Source organism: Notothenia coriiceps, unplaced genomic scaffold, assembly GCF_000735185.1.
Source record: "Notothenia coriiceps isolate Sejong01 unplaced genomic scaffold, NC01 NC01_scaffold00029541, whole genome shotgun sequence".
Lineage (NCBI taxonomy): Eukaryota > Metazoa > Chordata > Actinopteri > Perciformes > Nototheniidae > Notothenia > Notothenia coriiceps.
In genome coordinates, this window is record NW_011362242.1 from 282,567 (window position 1) to 304,869 (window position 22,303).

General features: G+C 40.4%; 2 protein-coding genes across 4 annotated transcripts; both read left to right on the forward strand.

The window, feature by feature from the left end:
- The first annotated feature begins 3,767 nt into the window (after nucleotides 1-3,767).
- On the forward strand, nucleotides 3,768-17,583 carry LOC104958918 (coronin-1C-like). Of its 3 annotated transcripts, none has more exons than XM_010786751.1 (11): nucleotides 3,768-5,862; nucleotides 11,497-11,696; nucleotides 12,811-12,933; nucleotides 13,808-13,937; nucleotides 14,160-14,341; nucleotides 14,484-14,603; nucleotides 15,148-15,252; nucleotides 15,338-15,483; nucleotides 15,801-15,858; nucleotides 15,953-16,198; nucleotides 16,639-17,583. In XM_010786751.1, exons 1-11 carry the CDS (start codon nucleotides 3,873-3,875, stop codon nucleotides 16,768-16,770), a joined length of 3,432 nt encoding a protein of 1,143 aa, XP_010785053.1. In that variant the 5' UTR covers nucleotides 3,768-3,872; the 3' UTR covers nucleotides 16,771-17,583. The 3 variants fall into 3 exon arrangements, with proteins under 3 accessions (XP_010785053.1, XP_010785055.1, XP_010785054.1); XM_010786753.1 differs by lacking the exon at nucleotides 3,768-5,862 and adding an exon at nucleotides 6,751-6,771; XM_010786752.1 differs by lacking the exon at nucleotides 3,768-5,862 and adding an exon at nucleotides 7,724-8,041.
- Nucleotides 17,584-18,422: 839 nt separating this feature from the next.
- LOC104958919 (mucin-5AC) lies at nucleotides 18,423-21,985 on the forward strand. The gene is made up of 3 exons (XM_010786754.1): nucleotides 18,423-18,624; nucleotides 18,849-18,959; nucleotides 19,437-21,985. The coding sequence occupies exon 3, from the start codon at nucleotides 19,445-19,447 to the stop codon at nucleotides 20,990-20,992; it is 1,548 nt and encodes a 515-aa protein (XP_010785056.1). The 5' UTR covers nucleotides 18,423-18,624; nucleotides 18,849-18,959; nucleotides 19,437-19,444; the 3' UTR covers nucleotides 20,993-21,985.
- Nucleotides 21,986-22,303: the final 318 nt, after the last annotated feature.

The following is a 22,303-nucleotide window of genomic DNA, read 5'->3' on the forward strand; positions in this document are numbered from 1 at the left end:
AAAGCATCACAGGCATTGCGAAAGTTTCTGTGAGTGTGTTGATGGTCTTGCTTTTTGTCCATTACTTAACCTCACTCCAAATAATAAACCCTGCTCCCTGCAATGTATAACTCGGCACAAAATAATAATGTATGCAAAAGCTCATGCACAGCGGCCTCCTCCACCCCCAGTACACGCATACTTGATGGACTTCCATTTATTAATAGCCTATAATAATATTGTATTTGTTTATTGTTAAAACGTGCGGTACACTGTATTGGTTCAATAGCTGGCTGAAGAACCTTACTTGCTGGAATGAGAACTATCATTTACATTAAAACATTAGATAGGATGGATTTCAGCCTCTGAAATTTAGTCTGTATATATTTTTCTCTACAATTTGCTATTGAATACATTAGCTTGCAGATGTGGTCAATATAAAGAAAAGCACTGATAATGCTACTCATTAAGTTATTGTTTGTAGCACAGCAAAAGAAAAAAAACTTTGGGCCATCTCTAATTTAGGCGAATGTCTTCAAGCTCTATTAAAAATGGCAACTATTTAATTATTTTATTGAATTATTCCCAGGCAGCAGGCATCAAACTGACAATCCTACTTAAGAGCCAGACATTAAGGACGTTGTGTGGAAGGATATTAAGACATAGTGTCATTTAAAAAGGGGGATCCAGGCATTTATAGAGTGTATTTATAGAGCACAAGTCTGCCCCAAAGCATGTGAGGTTGAAGTGGAAAATGTGGAACATGAAAAACCTACCTGGGAGTAAGATTTTGTTACGTTTATTGTTTTTTTGTTAACTTCTGTGTACTGTACTGTACTGTACATTGCCAATGTTCATGTGTAATGCACTTTTTTTTACATTTTGTTAAAATGATGTCCAGTCTAATGTTTATCATGGAAATAAACCATTTCCTCTGCATAATCTCATCATTCAGTTAAGTGTTCTCGCTGCATTAACACTGTTTTCATTGTAAAAACATATTTTGATTAAAGAGCTGATCTATATTTAGATTCCCTATAGAACTTATACAACATACCTTTATTGAAATATACTGTACAACTTTTTTTTATGTGAATCACCTCTGTCTGCCCCTGGCTGCTTTTGAGTTAAATGGACAGGGCATGCTTATTAAGTTAGTCAAATGAAGTCAGTCTGACATCATGGGGCAGTTGACTGCTGAAGATATCCCAGAAAGACTAAAGTCCTACTGGACGACGGCAGGCAGAGCATCAGCCTTGGTAAGTATATTTCTATAAGGTTATTTTGTGTCAGTGTGATGCCGCTTTTGATACAACTTCTACAATTACAGGCAGTTGTTTGAAGTAAAGTACAGTTAAGAATAGTCATATCGACTGTTATGGTAAATGCTACAGTAACAACAGTCCAGTGGGAGAACTTAAAGGTTTTTTCAAATCAATATTTCAAATATTTACAGTGTCTGAAAGATCCGTTCTTTGGTAATGTAGACTGATCTGTGTTATTCAAGTCAAGAAATATCTCAACATGAGCTGTAACATTGGATAAAAACATTGTGCCACCTTAAAGTATCAGCACTTTCTGGTTTTATGACCCCATGCCTTAAATACTGCTCTGAATATTTTACTGTCAAACTAGATTATGTGTCCGTATATCTTCCTGTCCTCATGCCTATTTGAATTTGAGCTTTTTTGCATGTTATGCACTCAACGCTCCAAAGGAAAGGCACAGTATTCTGTTGGGAAAAACAAAACCCATGTGAGCCCAGGCTAATAGTGTGTGCACCCAAAGTCACAAGCCTCTTCTAAACTGTGAGAGACAACAGTAATGGGAGATGGACAGAGACAGAGGGAGAGAGTTTCACAGGCTGATGTCACAGATTCCTCCCAACTGCTGCCATGATAACACATTCATCCCAAAATAACACTTTAGATACACTAAAGCTGCAAGTGAACGCATCTGTGGATTGTTTTGAGCCACATCAATCATACAAGAAAACCAGAGGGCTTAACAATGTCAGCAGGTTTCAAATAAAAGCTCTAAGTCAACATAAGGACGCAGGTGAAGGGCAGTATGTCACAGTCAGATTCTGGTCAAACAAGGGCAATTTTTAAAACACTCAAAACTTAGCTCTGGACCAATTTAAAACCTTTTGGTGTTAAATAAAATAATTGTGCAAGTTCTACTCATGTGAATGTATGATGATGTACCCTCATAACCCTGTCGGATAAACCCAAGTTACTAGTTATCATCTATGCTATTTATCTATCGTTTTTACATAACTATTTTAATATTTATATGACTTTCAGCAAAGTAACTATGTCCTCTTTTTTCTTACTTGTTTTTATGCACTCTCAACATTTGTGTTCAGAGATAACCGCTGCTATAACATCATATCCAACTATAAATTCCCTGCGTTAAGAAAGACTGGTGCACACAACAAGAACCATAATAAAAAAGCCCAAAGTCTAATCATTGAATTGATGTTCTGTGGACGAGCAAGTTGTTTAAATAGACGGACCTGTAAAAAATGAAGTGTCACTCAACGCCCGTCAGACTTGAAATAGCTCAAGCAGCAGAGCGCATGATTGCAGATGCAGGGTGAAGAGGTTCAGCCACCTCTGTCCTCACTCTGCTGTCAGCTGATGAAAGAAGCAAACCACATTAGCATTAGCATGGACTCTACATCGACTTAAGTGTATTCTCCTGAAAAGCCCACCTGATGCAAGCAACAATACATGTGCACATTCAGTTGTTTGTAATACTCTGACTCCACATGCCACTTTAAAGTCAGTTCAGCTGTTCTCCAATTGCGATAATCCTTCATCCTCCTGACAAACAATTTGGATCAGAAGTCAAAGCACTTGTGACTTGAATCATGTATTGTAGGTGACCTTTATAAACTGTGTAACCAAAACAAAGATAAACATTCAGATGGTTTGAAGGGACGCACAAACACGCCTTGTCTCCAAACCAGTAATTTACAGTGCGTGATGTCTCTCAGTGTGCTGGCTCTGAGGGGACATGTTTACAAAATTAGATAGTTACATATCATATAAATAGGCCTTTGGTGTCATTCAATACATATCCATTTGGTTTACAAAGAGATTAGACCAGTTTTTTCTCTTAGTGTTTTATTTGACCTTGGCACCTGGCAGCTGACCTCTTATCTCACTTGACTTGTTTCTTTTTTGGCCTCCTGACTCACTAGCAGCAGTCCGACCAGCTTTAATTATAGCCACCACAGCATTCCTCCATGACAGAATAGGGGGATATAGATAGAGAGGGCATGGAAGGGCAAGCGTGAGCAGTATAGAAGCATATACAAAAATAGAGAAAAGTTCAAGATGGTTAAAAATAGACGGCAAGTTATTGTATTTCATTGGGATGGTGAGGCAATCCATCCTCATTACATCATTGTATTGACATGTGTCTCTCTCTTTTCCTAATGTCAAGATTGAACAACCATGGGCCAAAAGCTGGAGAAGTTGTCGGAAAAAGATGAAGAGTCGCTCGATAGTTCTGATTGGTCGGGGCAAACTGAAGAGACAGAGCAGTCGGAGACGGCACGACCAGATGAGAGCAGAGATCAGGACGATGGCAGTTTTGCGACCCCTCTGGGTATTGGTGGGAGCAGCCCTGCCACTGGGCACCAAGGGGATCTCCCTGTCACTTCTGCACGTACAGACCCCCAAACTGGGCAGCCAATCAGACATCATGGTCAGCAGGAGCACCATCTGAACACCAAGGGAGAAATGGTGGGAGGAGACAAGGAGAGCCGGTGTGTCACTCCAACTGCAGAGAAGTCAAAAACTGTCCTGAGCCCTAAGGAGACAAGTCAAACTTTAAGTCAAGGCTGGAGGAGTACGTTGGTGATTCATAGTGGGACTACAGCTATGGAGGAGCAGGGAAATGGGAAGAAATCCGAACTTGGTCATAGAAAGTTATGTCCTGACACTCGGACAGCCTCATGCGATTCCACTAATGAGGAGGACTTTGTGGTGCTGGACAAGGATGAGACTTGGATGACATCTGATGGGGAACATAAATTAGCCTCAGGGAAAAGGATAAAAACAGAGACGCTTCAATCCGCTAATAAAAATAGAGCTGTTGGAGACGTTTCTGCGTGTGAAGATAACCTTCCACGACCTTCCAGGCATGCCAGTCAAGATAAAGGTAATGAGAAGAAAAGCAGGAGAAGATCTGACTCCCTTTCACTCATAAATGACAGAGAGGAAGCGCATGCAGAGGGTTCAGCCGAAGTCTGTTTTGAGAGGGAAAAGGGTCAACATTCGGCTGAAGTGACAGGCAGCAGGTGTCGGCTAAAAGAAGCCGTTCATGTTAGAGCTGCTGCCCAGACTGAGACAACTGGGAGTGGAAGAGCAGAGAGGGAGCAAAACCAGAATGGCCACAGCAAGGGGAACGATTTTACTAACGGTAATAAGGAGCAACTATCAACACAAAACAACAGCATCTCAGCGGAAAGATTGAGAAAGAACACCAATGATTTAGACGATTTACTTGATGAAGAAGGCCAGTTTATTGCACAGGAGGAGCCGCGTGGACAGAGAGATATGAAGTCAAAAGGGGATCATTCTTTAAGAGGATCAGAAAGTCAATATTCAGGATTTAATGCAAAAAAAGCACATGTAGATCAGTCCCATCAGAGAAGGTTTTCTGATGCTGTCTCTAGGAGGGCCAAAGCAGGTCGTTTGTGTAGCAATAAAGAGGAAAGCCAAACACCACCTCTGCAAGACAATCCACTAATGTCAGAGGAACAATGCAATTTAATCCCTCGTCCTCTGCCAGACAATGAAAGTTTTGAGGAAAAGATACAGGTTGCAACCTTAAAGAAGGAGAGACAGCTCATTTATTTCTCTGCAGTCATCACACCTCCAGCTTTGACTCATATGATGCCTCAGAGAGAAACATCAGAGACACAACTCGATACAATTATGGTAAATTCACAGATGGCTAAAGATGAAAACGTTGATGAATCTGTACCAAAAGAAAAGCCCAAAGTTAAAGGTCCACCTCCACCTGTCCCCAAGAAACCAAAAAACCCATTCATAAAGCTCAAAACTGCACAGTTAAGGTCTACTGATGGGCAAAGGAGAAGCAAAGATCATCTGCGTTCTGAGGAGAGGGTCAAGAGGAGACACACTTTTGATTTTAACAATCTTCCGTGCTACACTTCAACTAATCAGGACATGTGCTTGCTGTGGGATGAAAAGGGCACTTACACGGTGCCACCTAATGTACGGCGGCTCTCTGTCAATCTCAGCCCGTGGGAGCACCTTTCACTCGGACAAATAGACGAGCAGTACGGAGACATGATCGACTTTGAATACTGTGACCGTGTGGCAAAGCTGTCTCCCGATGAAGAGTTGCCAAACCTTGACATGATGGAGAGGAGAGTATTCCTGGAGAGACGATCCAGATTCAAAAGCTCGGCTCCTCCGGTTGCAAACAAGCCCCCCAATCGGTGTACGTCAACAGAGACTCTTGACACACATGAGGGGACATCACACAGTGAAAACCAAAGACAAAATCATGCTAATTCCAGGAAAAGAGAAATATACCCTGAGTTCCCATCTGAAAGAGCCAGCGAGGAAAACCATGATAGGCGTAGAGACAACCACAGTAGTGATAGGAATGCAGGAAGTGGCAGTGAGGTGGGATCTTACAAACCTGTAGCCGAAATCATCAAAGAAAAAAATCAAATGCAGAGAAATCCAGCCAGGGTCAAACCTGAAGGAGCCAGGGCTCAGGTTCGGGTGGCAGAAGAGGGTCCAAGTGTGAAAGTATCCCAAATAAAGAATACCTTTGATGTCCCAAAGAAAACCAAAGAGAGGCCACCAGAAGTTCAGACCCCTCCGAAGAAAGGTAAGGACTTTGAAATGTCATCAGTTCTGATCTTTTTATTACCTCAATGGTTTATCAAAGCATTCATACACACAAAGGCACATGTGTTATATTAGGATGACAGGGTATTTCCCACAGAATGAATACCACAGACTGTCATGTGAAAAACATTTCATTTCACATATCATGGTGCAACTTTAATTAAAGGATTCTCTGTTTTTCTTTGGAACCAACTCAAAACAAGTTTAATAACCTCCAAAAATAAATTGTCACATTTGGAAATCATCTCCTATAAATGGGAAGACAGTTGAAGTTGTTTCGATTGATTTTTAAACTGCAACGACAGCTTCTATTTGAGTTTTAAGGATATTTGTTGCCTCTTTTAGCTCATAATTTTTTTTAACAGTTGTATTCAAAGTAGCTGATGTATGCTTTCATGCTCTGCCGGTTATGCAAGAACAGGATGTTTTGTTACACACACAATTGTTACACACACACAATTGTTGTGTGTGTGTGTGTGTGTGTGTGTGTGTGTGTGTGTGTGTGTGTGTGTGTGTGTGTGTGTGTGTGTGAGAGAGAGTGTGTGTGTGTGTGTGTGTGTGTGTGTGTGTGTGTGTGTGTGTGTGTGTGTGTGTGTGTGTGTGTGTGTGTGTGTGTGTGTGTGTGTGTGTGTGTGTGTGTGTGTGTGTGTGTGTGTGTGTATAATGACTTCACTGCATTAACCACATATTCCTTCCACATCCCAGACAAGTGCAGCTTATGGAAACTGGAGACTCACATTCACCCCTAGGTGTAAATAAGAGTATTTAAGTGTTTGTCTATCATTATAATCACTGTGAATGTCTTGGACACTGCCAATGGGGTTTCCTCGCTTTCTGCTGATGCATACCGGGACAGAGTCAAAACTCCTTGACCTTTAAGAAAAGTCAGGTGAAGAGAGATGCAAATACATTTTCTAACAACATTTCCCATTCATTCATGATTTTAACAAGCTATTATATTAATGTCGTCATGATTTTTGTCAAATAAAATGTCAATCTACTTGTGCATCTATGTAAAGTCGATCTGATTTAATATTAGATTATGATTACCCAATAAGTATGAACTGTTAAAATAGTATATCCTCTAATTTCACTCCAATTCACAAGGCCACACATTAACATAAAAATGCACCAAAAAGTTGGCTACTCAAAAAAATATGTATTGTCACATTAGCGGCTGTATAGAAGTTTGACCAAAAAAAACATCAATCCCAAGTTCCACTTGCCAGACTTTTGAAAACGTGTAGCTGTATGTGTTTTAGGACTTCTCATCTAGGTTGGCCAAGGCCTTGAAAAGAAACCAAAGCCCTGGGGAAAAGAAATTTCTCAGTTTTTGATAGTTTTGTCAAATTGTTGCAAGTTAAATGATTAACTTTAGTGCTATTTTGACATTATTACAGACATTCAAATTCCACAAAATGAAAGACCGGGTAAGAAAGGCTGGATAATTAAACAGCATTAATATGAAAGAAAATAAGCTAATACGAATTTTAGAAAACTTGCATTTAAAGAGTGCAAATTGTCCTGTACAATCATAGAGAAAATTATAACAGAAGGACTGGTTATTAGATTTCCATGAGTAGGCTACTTGGGATGTGTGGGTGCATAACAGACTATAGGTGGGCTTCTTTATTGTGTTTTGACAGTGTAGGGTGGGACCATGATACAAAAGATGCTCCTGGCAATGAAAATCCACATTTTTGCATAGCTGAACAAAAATGCAATCATTTAGTAGGTATTCTTCAGAAACCACGAGGAGGTAGCCACAACTCGGTTTTCCTGCAGCCCCATCCCCATTCACAGCCTTGGGAAATGAAATCTCACTTTCCTTTTGCGCATGTGCCGTGATCGGTCGTATCCTATTGAATTTAATAACGATGAGAGTAGACGATTGCTAGTCTCCCGCAGGTGAGAAGCAGACAGGGGATGCTCTATTTATCAACCGGCATCCAGAAACACCTCCAGATTTAAAACAGAGACTCCGGGCCGCATATTTGCAGTCAGAAAGGGGAATAAATGCAAAGCGGCTGATCTTTTTTTGTGGAGACAAGGGATACTAGAGCAACGTCCTGCAGGATAAGGGCGCGCCTAAACTACCAGATTCATGTGTTGTGATTGATTACCCCCGTGCTTACGAAAATCGTGCATAGATTTAGGAGGTAAGAAAGCCTACAAAGCCTTTTTTACATTGTGCATTTTGCATGCTATCTATCGGTCGGGGCTGTGCAGCATCCATTAACTCGCTGGAGGAGTTTGAAAATGGGAGCAGCCAAAAAACCTTTGGTGGAAATATCTGCACTTGCGTCAGCTGGCCGCGGTCCACCGCAGCTAACAGTTAGCAGCTAGGCTAGGTGGCTAACCCAGCTAACGGATGGTTCGGATGCATAACACACAGTGGCAGGCTAGTAGAGCAGCCATTCATAAAAAGCACAATGTATATTACCAGGACAGCTCTGTATTGACAACATGCATGAGCCTTATTGTTACATGTGTGGAAATTGTTTTAGAAACAACCCCTAAGGTTGCCTCCTCCTTGTTTGAGATGTAAAGTGTCAGTGTGTCAGCGGCTGTTCAGACGGGACCAGCCCCGGCAAAGCTACCGAGCTGCCGCCGGGGCAGTGCGGCGGAACCCGCTCCATGGTTATCTTCACCACTTTAACTTCCCATTACTTATCAAGTCATTTGTTACCCATCCAAACGTTCAAATGAGCCACGTGCTTTGTTTCGTTTTCAAGTGATTTTCAAGTGATTTTCACATCTGGAGCTTCACCTCAATAATCTGCATACGCGATCCACCCCCTTGTTTCAGGGACGTTAGCCAGCATAGCTAGCTTAAGTTATCCCTAACCAACGCTTTTCCACAGCGTTTCCAACTCTATTACTGTCTTTACTTAAAGTACTGTACCACCATGATGGCAATGTCGTTTTAATCACATATGAGCCTCGTCATTATGTGATATTTGAGTTTGTAGCGACGAGTTCTAACTAAGAGGAGGGGGCATCGAGCTTTGTGGTATCAGCTAACGTTAGCTAGCAACCATTGTTTAACATTAGCACAGTGCAGCTGTTTCCAACTCCATTGGATAATTGTGTTTATTCAGCATAAACCTGCAAAAATGCATCATGCTAGCATAATAAAAAGGGTTTAAGGTTAGGTGAAAGGATGGTGATTACATCTTTAATTGTGACCTCCCATTTAATCGCGTTGTCTAAACAGTGAACTAAAAGACAAGAATGCCAGACTCCTGCTGGGATGACTATATTTGTATATCCTATCATTTTTTCCTCAGCTTGCACTGGACCAATAATATCAAAGCAGTGGGCTAGGCTCTAACTGCTGAAATAAGGCAATCCACCATCACTCTGTTATGCCCCACTGTGAGTTGGGTGGTAATATGGTGGCAAACAACAGCACTAATGTTCGGCATCAGGGGCTGAAGCAGCTCATTTTGTCAGATGCATTTTTTAAGTTGTGGTAGCGCTTCTTAAAGAGATGCACTGAGGGAACAAGCTGTTCTCGTGTGTAGTCTTCAGGCATCATGCAGCCCTGCAGCAACATGAACGAATGTCCATGACAAGTATTTGATTCATAAAAATAGTAATGTCTAAATGGTAATAGTTACAGATGAAAGTGGGTTTATTTTAGGCTGAATGTATGCCAACTGTACTGGTATGCTGTGTCTGTGTGTACTGTAGGAAGAGGAAACTGCCATAAAATCGACTTAGATTTCAAGAGTTCTGTTCAAGTGTAGTTCTGTTTATGCCAAATAACTATCTATTATGAGAAGATGTTATGTGTTCTGACATTGAATGGTATGATGATTGAAGTTAAATGGTTAGTGCCAATTTTCTTTATTTGCATCAGACAGATTGGTTTCGTTTGAAAACAAAATACATTTTTCTAAATGCTATTTTGACTTCATATTCTAAACAATATCCTTAAAGATGTATGTTTAATCAAAAACAATTTGTACACATCCTGTCCTTAAACAGATTGAATTAGGTGAACTAACTGAGAACACTGTGAATATTTTTGCTGAATTCCAATAATTGTACCTTTCCTAAACATTTAACAATTACAAAAATAGATGAAAACTAAGTATTTACAAGCTAATCCATGTTTCTTTATCTGATCGAAAAGACTTTGATTCAGCGTTCCATTTTCAAAACCCATGTCTGAATGTGAAGAAGCAGGTGGTGTGCTATCACTGGGGGAAATCCTGCAGCCTGTATAACAGCTCAGTATGTCGCTTCAAACTGGCAGCATAATTAGACACTATTTATTCCACATAATTACACATGATAGCTTGCAACTGAAATGATGAAAAATCACCTTCAAGTATTGAGGCCATATTTTAGGATTTACAACAGACCATACAAGACAAGTTTAAGGAGAATTCCCATAGTGTTTGGTTTCCATGTTTAAGCTGCAAATCCCATCTTTACAATGTTCAAAATGTCAGCAGTAGAGTTTGCAGTGAAACCAATTATCTAGTCTAGTTGAATAATGTTTTTTGAAGCTGTAAGCAGAAACAAGAGTTGAAGAAAATAGAGGTGAACATGCTTACGGGCGCACTTTGCCACAATGTGATCATTAAATGCATATCAACAATTGAGATCATTTCAAGAATTCTGGTTCAGCAGAGGGCCATGTGGTAAAAATAAAACATCCCTGCAGGCCTTTTCTCGTAAATGCAAAGTAAACCCCTTTCCTGCAATCATATCAGTAAACTCTAAAATATGTAATCCAATATCCAATGGCAATTCTGTTTCGTGCCTTGGACATTTTTCTGCCTGGTTGTGATTCTCACTCTGTAGTAGCAACTGCCAGGCTGCAGATTTGTGTTCTGCAACTTAATTACATTTTCAGAGGCAGCACCAAGTACCCTAAAAATGAATAATAAGTACATTTGTGCTCTTATCTAGTTGCTGTAAATTAAGCATGTCTACACTCCTATTTAAATTATAAATACATGTGTATATTTTTTTAATGCACTTCTATCATTAGTATTATTCTTTCGGTACTTACAGTTTTTTCGATGGCATTAAGCAATATATATATATATTGTGAACTTCTGCCTTTAACTATTTCAACATTGCTGTTTAATGCTGTGCAATATTTGTAATCGCAGACCTTTTTGGTACTGTTAATTTCCTCATTATATATAAGTGTAAAATATTATATGGTAAAGTTTTGAGTCAACCATTTTTGCAGAACTTGAAAATTGTATCTGTCTTAAATAAGTTTGGAAAATTATATTTTTAGATAAAGAGGTAAATACAGCTGCAGTAAAAATGTGTCTCATGTTTAGCTCAAATGTTTGCCAGAAGGTAATGCTGATTTATTTCCTTTGCATGCACGAATTAAACTCAGTCACAGCTGATAAGTATAATCTCAGATCAGACAAACTGTGCTCCCACTAAACCAAACTAACCCCAAGGTTTCTTCGGCGGGCTTAATTTTAACAGAAAGATCCTCATATCCAGATTTTATAACATCAATTTCATTTGCCGCTTTTTATTGTGGTAACACATATTTTTCTTGTAGAGAATGGTTTTGATTGCTTAACATTCAAAACTGTCCCTCTTACTTTACTCTTGTTTCTCCGTACAGATATGTTGCGGCGAGTTGTGCGACAGAGCAAGTTCCGTCATGTCTTTGGTCAGGCCTTGAGGAACGACGCGTGCTACGATGACATCCGTGTGTCCAGGGTCACCTGGGACAGCTCCTTCTGTGCCGTCAACCCCAAGTTTGTCGCCATCATCATAGACGCCAGCGGGGGAGGAGCCTTTCTTGTACTTCCTCTACAAAAAGTGAGTGACGCCCTGGACCACCTCCTAATTTCCATCAAAAACTGATATTTTGAAGGGCTGTTACTGTTGAGATGTGAGGTCCAAGCTTACACAAAAATAAAGAGTTTAAATGTATTTAGTCCTGGTTTTTTCTAAGATTTGTGGTTTTGATTTGACAAGTTTCAATCCTACACATAGGGCCCTTAACTGTCAAGTAGAAATAAATAGTTACATGTCACTTGTCATCAAAATAGGACACCGTGGTTGTGATGCTTACCCATAGAAACAAGTGTAGCAAGCACATGTAGCAAATTAATCCTAAAGGCTAGTTCTTGGTCAGCAGACCTTGTGCACCATGCTGCTGTGACCTACCAATCCCTGAGGCTCATATCTATAGTAAAGACCACAGATAATCAATGTTTTGAATCGGCCTGAATGTAAAGGCATCCAATGAGTTTCCTGTTGACTCATTGAACACATGATAGCCGCAGAGAGGAGGGGTGCTGCGTCCTTATTTTAGGCCACTGGGTTAATTGATTTATATCCTCTGTGTATATCCTGCCTCTGCTATAACTTTAGGATATTCAGGTGGACAACATGATGACACTGGATGAGGTCAAGACATTAAAATGGGTTTACTGTGTCCTTTCATTTAATTTAGTTCAGGGTCATAACAGGCCAGAGGATTATATGTATTCATGTCACTAAGCCATTTCCTGTTGTTGTTTAGCTTGTGATTCCAGTGAGTGCCCCTCTCTCCTCACATTGTCAACCACCAAAAATTAATACAATAAAATACAATTGATCTTTGGGAAATATTGGCTGACATTTTAGTTCTTTTATTTTCAAATGTTATGAGGTAAAAATCAATGTATTCGACTTCTGAGTGTACTATTATTACTATTCTAGGGCTGTGTTTTTAGGAAATAATTTCAACAGATAATGATGAATTTTGGATTTGACGGTCATACAGAGTTAGTAAATATATTGTAGTCTTGCAGAGGACTGAACATAACTTTCATAGATGAGTTAAATTAGCCCTGTCCGTCAGTCATTTTCATATCTCACTGACTGATATCAGTTTACAGGAGGACGAAGCTCACACTCTGTAACAAAGTTGTCTTCTGTCTCACAGTCTGGCCGTATAGACAAGTCCTACCCCGCAGTATGCGGTCACACGGGCCCAGTGCTGGACATCGACTGGTGTCCTCATAATGACCATGTCATTGCTAGCGGCTCGGAGGACTGCACAGTCATGGTAAGGACGCGTTTTATCTCAACACGATCACATGTGCATTGAGTTTTTTTTCTTTTAACAGTTAGAAATGACAAAAAGAGAGACTCATACATCCCAGTGTTCGAAAGGATCTGTGCTGGATCAAAGAAAGAGTTGAAACAGATAGATATTCACACCAGATATCGCCCATTAGAAGGATTTGTGTTAATGCTGTGTAGCATTTTTAGCCCAGAATAGGGTGTTTGTAGTGTCTTTTTATAGCTATTTATTTTGTATTGCCAATGCTGATTTACCCCATGTCGAACAAAGATACGTTTTCCTGTGAAAGCAAAGCACTTCCAAACTTCAAATATAATAATATACTTTACTTTTTATATAGCCTCTTTCAAAAGTAACAGCAGAAAGAAGGCATGTAAACATACAACATCTACGGCATCACTTTAAAAGGAAGAGCAAGAGCTAGATTAAGGCAATGCTGTAAATAAAGCGTGTCTTCATATTTCGTTTAAAATAGTCACAAAGCTTGCATCTCCTTGGCTAGGGAATTTAATGTTTTTGGTGCATGGTTTAAAAAAACAAACAGCTGCTTATTCCTTATAAGTGGGATTGTTTGTATTCATCTAAAACATCTGGCTAGACATAGAATTTGTCATCTAGGAGGGTCCCAAACCTTAAGATATGTTAATGTTAAAGTAATATCACTTTTAAATCAATCTTAAAAGACACTTGGATTCAGTGTGACTAGCCAAAACTGGGGTGAAATATCCGCATTTAGACAAAGCTTTAATCTACTGTCTGTAGTCCACTCTTCAGTTGAGTACTGTTAAACTATTTTAGTGGACATACTTTCTCTGTCTAGTGTCTGGTATGTAACCTGTTTATTTTTCTGGCTCAGGTGTGGCAGATCCCTGAGAACGGGCTGGAGACCCCCCTCTCCCAGCCGGTGGTCGTGTTAGAGGGCCACTCCAAGAGGGTGGGCATCGTGGCTTGGCATCCCAACGCTCGCAACGTTCTCCTCAGTGCAGGTAACCTTCAGCTGTACACCCACTGCTCTCAAACTGAAATACTGTTTTGGTTATTGTCTGCCATTTGTCCACTCCACTGTGCACAGCTGAACTCCAAATCGGACCAATAACCTCACAGAGGGCCTTCTGTCGTGTTGCTTTGTGTGATGTAGGTTGCTTAAAATAACCCTTGGACACAGTGGTGTGTGTGTAGTCAGGCTGTGCTGTATGTGTCCATTTTAGGCTGTGACAACCAGATCGTCATTTGGAATGTGGGCACGGGAGAGGCCATGGTCAACCTGGAGGACATGCACCCTGATGTTATCTTTAGTGTCAGCTGGAGCCGCAATGGCAGCCTACTCTGCACCGCCTGCAAGGACAAAAAGGTCCGCGTTATCGACCCCCGTAAAAAAAAGGTTGTCGCGGTAAGTGGAAACGCCGCGGGGATTTGGGGGCTTGGATGTTTCCCTTGTAAAATAATCTTTCCCAGAATCAACCCCCCCAAGTTTGACTCAAAGCACATACAAACATGGCTGCACAGTCTGACGAGTGTGTTTCTGTTTTTAGGAGAAGGACAAAGCTCATGAAGGAGCTCGACCAATGAGAGCGATCTTTTTAGCAGACGGAAACATTTTCACCACTGGATTCAGCCGCATGAGCGAACGCCAACTGGCCCTGTGGAAAACTGTACGTCAGAGAAGTGGATCTCCTTCAATCCTGAGCACAACACACTGATACATCACATAAACACAGCTATCCATATTAAACTTTAACTTCTTGAACTATTGTAGAACCTGCATTTTGCAGCTTCTTGGCTGTGATACAAACCCAAATACTGTCAGGGGTTTTCATCCGTTTTCATGTTCAGCCTGAATGTGGGTTGAGGGTTATTTTTTACTCTCAAATGTTCCTTTTCATAACACCATAGCTCCAGCTGGGGGCGTTAAATTCAAAGGAAAACACCAACACTTCATTTCACTTTTCCACTTGCAATAACAAGGATTTTCTAATGTATTGGCAGAATAGGATTTGTTCTTATACATTTTTTGCTAAACTTTATACTATGCTAAATGTACTTGTATAGGATACTTTATTTTATTGTACACAGATATTTTTATAAAGTAAAAAGTACTTTTTCAAACCAATGTCTCTAGGTGACATTGGTGCCCTGCAATTCAAAGGTCCTCCATAATGAAACGTTGCTTCAAATACTGTATTTGTTTGCTTCCAGGACAACATGGATGAGCCAATATGTGTTCAGGAGATGGACTCCAGTAACGGGGTCCTGCTGCCCTTCTATGACCCCGACACCAGCATAGTCTACCTGTGTGGAAAGGTGAGCGGCCTTGGAAAGAAACTCTTGTTTTTTTTATAATAAATGAATTGTAAAACTGACTTGAGTTGTGACTGTGTGTCCTCAGGGCGACAGCAGCATTCGGTACTTTGAGATCACTGACGAGGCCCCGTATGTTCACTACCTCAGCACCTTTTCCACCAAGGAGCCCCAGAGAGGCATGGGATACATGCCCAAAAGAGGCCTGGATGTCAACAAATGTGAAATTGCAAGGTATGGCAATAATTATGTTTTTGTTATTCAAAACATGTGTGGAGTCGCACACAGTATAAAACCCTTTTTTTAAACAGGGTTTTTATCGTTTTTAAAAATATTTTTAAAACTGATTTTAAAACACATACAATAATACATTTGCGATATATATATATATATATATATATATACATTTAAATAATTGATAATTTCTGTTAAAATAAGGTTGAAATGTATATAATTACAATTATTGAATGTCTCTGAATGTCTGTTTTAAAGGTTTCCATGTTGCAGTTGCTGTTTATGATATTATTAACATAACAATAATCCTCTTTTAGGTTTTACAAATTACATGAGAGAAAATGTGAACCCATCATCATGACAGTCCCACGTAAGGTATGTCTGTGTTGGTATTAATTAATAAAGTATGCATTTTCCCCGCTGTCTTCATCTCCTCATGACATGTTTTGTGTCCTCTCCACCTGCCCAGTCGGATCTGTTCCAGGATGACCTGTATCCAAACACGTCTGGCCCTGACCCCGCCCTGGAGGGGGAGGAGTGGTTCGCTGGGAAGAACGGAGGTCCTCTCCTGATCTCACTCAAGGACGGCTACGTCTCCACGAAGAACCGGGATCTGAAGGTGGTGAAAACAAACGCCCTGGAGACCAAGCCAGTCACAAAAGCAGAAAACACCCCCACTGTCCAGAAGAAGCACATCTCTCCACAGCCCTCAGTAGTGAGTGTCAACATGTATTTTCCCACTTATTGTTCCTTTTATCATTCTTAAGTTTTTATATATAACTAGCTTCTTCAAAGTGCTTATTACATATTCCACGAATGAAAAGTGATGCACTTTTCAAACTCTCCTACAGCATTTTTTGCTGACATTTGGACTCCCCCATTAACAGTAATTATTATGGTCGGAACAATTCTCTAAAGTTATGGATCAGCACTTACTTTGGTATTTGGGTCATGACTCAGCAGAACAGCAAGGGAAAAATGGTAACTGCTGTAGGGCTTCCTTGCCTGTAATATCCCTGCTCATTTTCCAGATTAACGACAAAAAGTGATTTGAAATAGATTAAATACAGAAAATGTTCCCTCAAAATAGACAGTAAAGTTCTGAAAAACGTTTTTTTTAAGAAGTTGACTAAATCTCTTTCCATTTTTGACCAGAAAATGGACCAGAAAATGGAAGATAAACTGGAAGTAGTCCTCCGAGAGTTTAAGTCACTCAGGGACCGCGTCATCCTCCAAGACCGTCGGATCGCCAGACTGGAAGATCAGGTGTCCAAGGTCTCGATGTAAGATGCTGCCCCCTTTGCTGTTTTTGGAGAGGAACCGAATGGTCGGGGTCAGTCACGGCCAAATCCTTAAGATTCGGCTTCCGGCTTGGTGTCATCCCGCGATGAGACCAAGCCCTACATTCCAAGATTAACTTTATTTGTTTTCCTCATCATGTCTCCCATTTCACACTTTGCCCCGACACACACACCGAGAAAAAGGAAAAACTCTCCAAGCTTGTGTATACTTCTGAAGAAAAGACATTTTTGTTTTAAGGATAAAGTCTTAACTTCTTTTTTTTTTATTGTGGTAAAACATTCTTATGTGAAGTTTGTACTTACTGCTCAAAAACTTGTAGCATCAGTATTTCCATTGTTATTTTTCGTGTTGCCAAATATGAGTCGTGTGCGGTTTCATGCACTGCTTTTACATTTATTTGTTCTCCTGTCGTACATTCCAGTCACAACCTGGTAGATTGGTTTAGTCGAGCTGGATTTTTTTAAATAGCTGTTGAACTTTTGTCCTCCCACCAGTTTGCTCATTGATAACCATCAGATTTATGAATGTGGAGGAATTATTTTAAGACGTTTTGTTCCTGGTCTTCTGGGCTTGAAATGTAACATTGGGTTTTATTTGGGAGGGGAGGGGGGGTTGCATCTATATGGTGTAAATGTTGTGCAAAATGTAGTGGTGCCTCTTGTCACTGTTGAGGGGTCAAATTGAAGTCGCCCTCTGCAGTGCATACGTGGTCTTGGGAAGGGACCACTCACCCAGCTTGTGTTTCACTGAACCCCTGACAAACAGTTCTGTGCACATAATAAAGATTTTACACAGGAAGAACTGGCTCCTCTTTTTCTTTCTTTATATTGCTTCAGTTTTCATTCATCTCTATCCCTATTGGTCGAGTGTTTAGCTTATTGTGCGTCAGTGGGACTTGATATATATTCTTGACAACCGACTAATTGTTTCAGGTAAAACTTAATTTCAGTCCCAACCTCGACCCAGGACTCGAGTCCTTTTCAGTTAGCTGTACGTATCTGATTTAAATGTTGATTGGATAACACTGGCTCTTCTGCTGTGGCAAATAGTTGTTTTTACAGTGTGAGGTCAGCTTCAGTTTTAACAAGATATTCTGACTTTTTTTCAGATTTCTCTGCATGATGCTTTAAAATACTTGTCTCCACTAATTTCAAAATTAAATCATGACGACGGAAATAGCAAATGTACTAAATTATTTCAATATAGGCCTGAAAAAGGTAGTAATTTTAAAAACATGTTTTCCTTAAGACAAAAGAATGCATTTCTACACAATTGTGGACATGACTTCTGTCATTAGTAGCTATGGTCCTTCGTATAGTATGATCTTTAGCATTGAGACACTTAACACATAAAATATAGAGTTTCGGTATTATTAAGCAGCAGAAGTTTATCTTAATATCATTTTTTTTATTTTCTAAACCTCAACAGTTTTTTTTCCATCAACCACATCTCAATATGACTCTGACACAGGAAGTGACAGTTACAGTTGCCCCACATGAACATCTCTTTTTTTTCCTCACAGGATACAAAAGGGTGAGTCCAAGCCGTGCATTTTCTCTGTCTTTGCTAAATGTCCTTAAGCCAGAGCACTAAATCAATCTTATAATGATTAAGTGTTGAATTGTTCTTGTGTCTTTCACTGTGGCCTTGGTTTTTTTTTGCCCACATGACATTAAGCTCCGATCTTAAACAGAAGTGTGATCAGAAGTTGACATACGAGAATGAACTGTTTACAGAACTGATTACTTCCTACTACTTTATAAAAAGTACTTGTCCGAAAATCATTACAAGCAGAGCAACCATCCTAACCAGAGCTCCCCCTAACTTTCCAATAATGAGGTAAGACATTTCTTCTTAAAATTTTAGAAGATCTTGAAAAATTGAATTGATGTGAGGAGATTAAAAGATTCTTCTGATACATTTGACTTCCTTGCTGATGCAACTGAACCGTTGCATTTCTAAGGGGAGTGTTTGTATCTGTATCTATCTGAGTCTATCTGAGAATGTACATAGGCGTTAAAAAAAAACGTGTGTGAACATTTCCTGTTTCTTCTATCATGCAGTGCTACAGGCGGCACGTCTGCTCGATGTATGTTCTCTTGAGAGGCTGAAATGAGATGAACTTTGGTCTGATTTTACCCTCACGTCCATCCCTGTGCTTAATCCGCAGCAAGGTAAGACACTGACCAGTTAATATCTTAGTTTTGGTTATACGTTTCTGCTTTCAGATCTACTATTTTCTTTTATGTAATGGACTGTTGTAGAATAGCGTCTTAAACTTGCTCTCCAAAGGCTTTTTGTTCTATTAAGATATTCATTGAAAGAAGGTTAATTTATATATGTTCTTTACTTCATACATCTGACTTTGTAACCTTTGCTTCAGGTTACACCACTTACATATACAGAAACATTTGAAAGTAGATTCTGTTTGTGTAGACTCCTTTTAAATATGTTTCAAATGTACTCTCAAAATGCAGTAGTTCTTGTTTTTTCCTAAAAATGTAGCAATGGGTGTGAAGAAAGACGCATGACCATGTCCTCATAAGATGTCACTATTGCACCCATGACACATGTTTTCTACTTTTGTGTCTTTTTACCACATGTCAAGTTAAATCAACAAAGCTAAATTGTAATCCTTTCTGTCATTTCAGAAACAACAATGGTGCTACTCAACATGAAAACATATCTGGCCTTACTGTGGGGACTTTCTATTTGTTTTACTATGGAGTCTATGAGTGTGTCCATCCCAGAAATAAACTCAACTCCTGAACCAGACAAGACAACCAAGCAGATGACCAGTCCACATGTACCTCATATTAAAACTCACAAACCTACAGGAGTTACAAATGCAACAGCAGAGATCACTGTGATGCCCACTGTAGAAATGAAAATCGTCACTGGCGGAAGTGACAGCTCTGGTTTGGTTGCTATAACCTCTGTAGAAGCAACAACAAGCAACTCAGCTCCACAACTGCTTCAAACCTCCAAAGCGGAGGGCACAACTTCAGAGGAAGCACATCCGTCCCACACCACAATCTCAGAGGCAGCAAAACCTACAGAGGATCAGACACAACAATCACCCACCACCACCGATATAAGTGCTCCTTTAACACCTTCTGTAGCGTTGGCAAAGTCTTCGCCGCAGCCTACCTCCACCCATAAGCTTGAAGTATCATCCCAGTTGTCTTACACCACCTCTCCTGCTAATACTGCTCAGGGTCCAGTCTTTACCCAGACCCTCGTCAGTCCCTCAGCTTCTACTACAACCATTTCCACATCCACCACCATAACTGAGATTTCTTCTACGTCTCAGCCCGTTTCTGAGACAACACCTGTCTCCACATCACATATTCCTAGCACAGCAGGGTTGAGGTCAACTGCTGAGTCCCCCACAAACTCATTCTCCACCGATTTACCCATCTCCACCACCAATGTGTCCACCACCATTGTCCTAACCACCATCTCTCCAACCAATGTCCCTCCAACTAATGTCTCCACCACCGATGTCTCCACCACCAATGTGTACACCACCATGGTCTCCACCACCAATATCTCTCCAACCAATGGTTCTCCAACCGATGTCTCCCCCACCAATAACTCCCACTCCAGTATCTCTACAACCAAAGTCTCCCCAACCAATGTGTCTACCACCAATGTCTCTCCATCCAATATATCTACCTCTAATATTTCTTCCTCCAATGTCTCCCCATCCACCTTCTCTACCACCGATGTCTCCCCAACCAATGTATCCACCACCACCAATGTCTCTGCCCTTCCTGCTTGTGTACCCAAAAGGTTACCAATTCCAACCACCAAACAAACTCCGGTAACTACCACAGCACCTTGTGAAGTCTCAAAGAGCCCGTCCAGCACCGAGGCCCAACCCTGCTCCAACCGGGGCTTGGTGAAGCATTGCCTCATCGCCATTTCCTCCTTGGCTGCGTTGGCCACTTTCTTCATGGTTACTACCATCATCCTCTGCACCAGGCTGTCATCGAGGAAATACAAAGTGAAGATGCCTCAGCCGGCCACAGAGATGATTTGCATCTCGTCCCTGCTGCCTGAAAGGGATTACACGTACTCGAGGCAACGCAATGCAGTCACTAACGGAGTCCTGGTGATGCACGGTGCGGAGGACAGCGATGAGGACGGAGGAGACAACCTCACTCTCAGCAGCTTCCTTCCAGATAATGACCGCTATGTTTAGAGTGAATTATTATTATTAAAATCAGACTTCAGAATGGACTGATGGTTATGGTCTCTGTAAAGCGGAAACAGTTGCATGAAGTCATGCTTCCGGTTGGATGTTGGTGGTTTGGCTTGACTGCATGCTCAATTGCTGCGAAGGAACAGACATAGGAACCACAAACAAAACCAAAACAGTCACTGTTTCGTGTTAACGCACCATTAAGCATATCTGGCGTTTGTCAAGGCCATCAAATGTCTCTGCAAGAGTTATGACATTTTGCATATTTTTATACCAGCCCACAAGAGATTTTAAGTCAATTCAGGATGAAGACACTGATCAAAGACTGTTTTTTTTTTACATCCTGAGCTGAGCCCTGACGGTATTTCACTTAGCAACAGGAGACAGGAAGGCTTGTTTTGTCAAGGGATTAGTCTTCACAGACACTGTTCAGTTTACAGATGCTATTCTGGTAGCACTAGGGCTTCACTGTATGATTGATGGTAAACTGTATGTGCCTTGTTTATCCGGGTGTAGAGATGCAGCTTGTATATTATGATAACTTATTAAAATAAGGCTTCATTTAACAGTTTGGAATGCTTAACGTTGGCTTGGTATCACCTAATACTGTTTGTTAGTACTATTTTGGGACACATGGAAACTATTTTCTGACACTCTTTACTTTGTTAGTTTTGTGCTGATATCCAAATGAATTTCTTGAAAGTACTACTAAGTGTAATGCCTACATAAGAGTCTTAGCTATTTTTAATTTAATGGGAATTTGTTATTTGGTAATCAAACAGGTTTAATTGGGGCTAACAACTTCAAAGGAAATTATTTGAAAAAGATTATACTTTATTGACCAAGAAAAACTTGTGGGCTAATAATGTATGATGATCTCCAGTGAAAACAACAGCTATTTGTTCCATGTTAAAGGTGTTTAAAGTCCGCATTTGTCTCTAAATGGTAAACAGTCACAATAAAACTGTGTTCCTTGAAACAAGTCAGTTCCCTATTTTATGAAAGGCTTCTCTCCTATGCTGGACTGGATTTCATATTCACTTCCCTTCCTGCAAAAAGAAAACAGAGCCCTGAATGCTTATTGGTGGGGGCGGGGGTTTCAAAGTGAGCTATGTGCAACTGAAACAGTCACTGGTGACTATCAACAGAACTGAGACAAATGTAAACCTGGAGTTTGCAGGACATCATCTCATGCTCCTAATGACCATATAAAGCTAGACTTGTCTTGCCTGATCTCAGACACAGCAGAAGTGGCCAAAATGCATTCACACACATACACAATCACTTGTATGGCCCTCTCATAGGCGGTCA

Coding starts and splice junctions, on each gene's coding strand:
- LOC104958918 (XM_010786751.1), top strand. CDS start 3,873: ATGGAGGAGCAGGGAAATGGGAAGAAATCCGAACTTGGTCATAGAAAG. Junction 15,253..15,337: donor TAGTCTACCTGTGTGGAAAG/GTGAGCGGCCTT, acceptor GTGTGTCCTCAG/GGCGACAGCAGCATTCGGTA. Junction 15,484..15,800: donor AACAAATGTGAAATTGCAAG/GTATGGCAATAA, acceptor ATCCTCTTTTAG/GTTTTACAAATTACATGAGA.
- LOC104958919 (XM_010786754.1), top strand. CDS start 19,445: ATGGTGCTACTCAACATGAAAACATATCTGGCCTTACTGTGGGGACTT.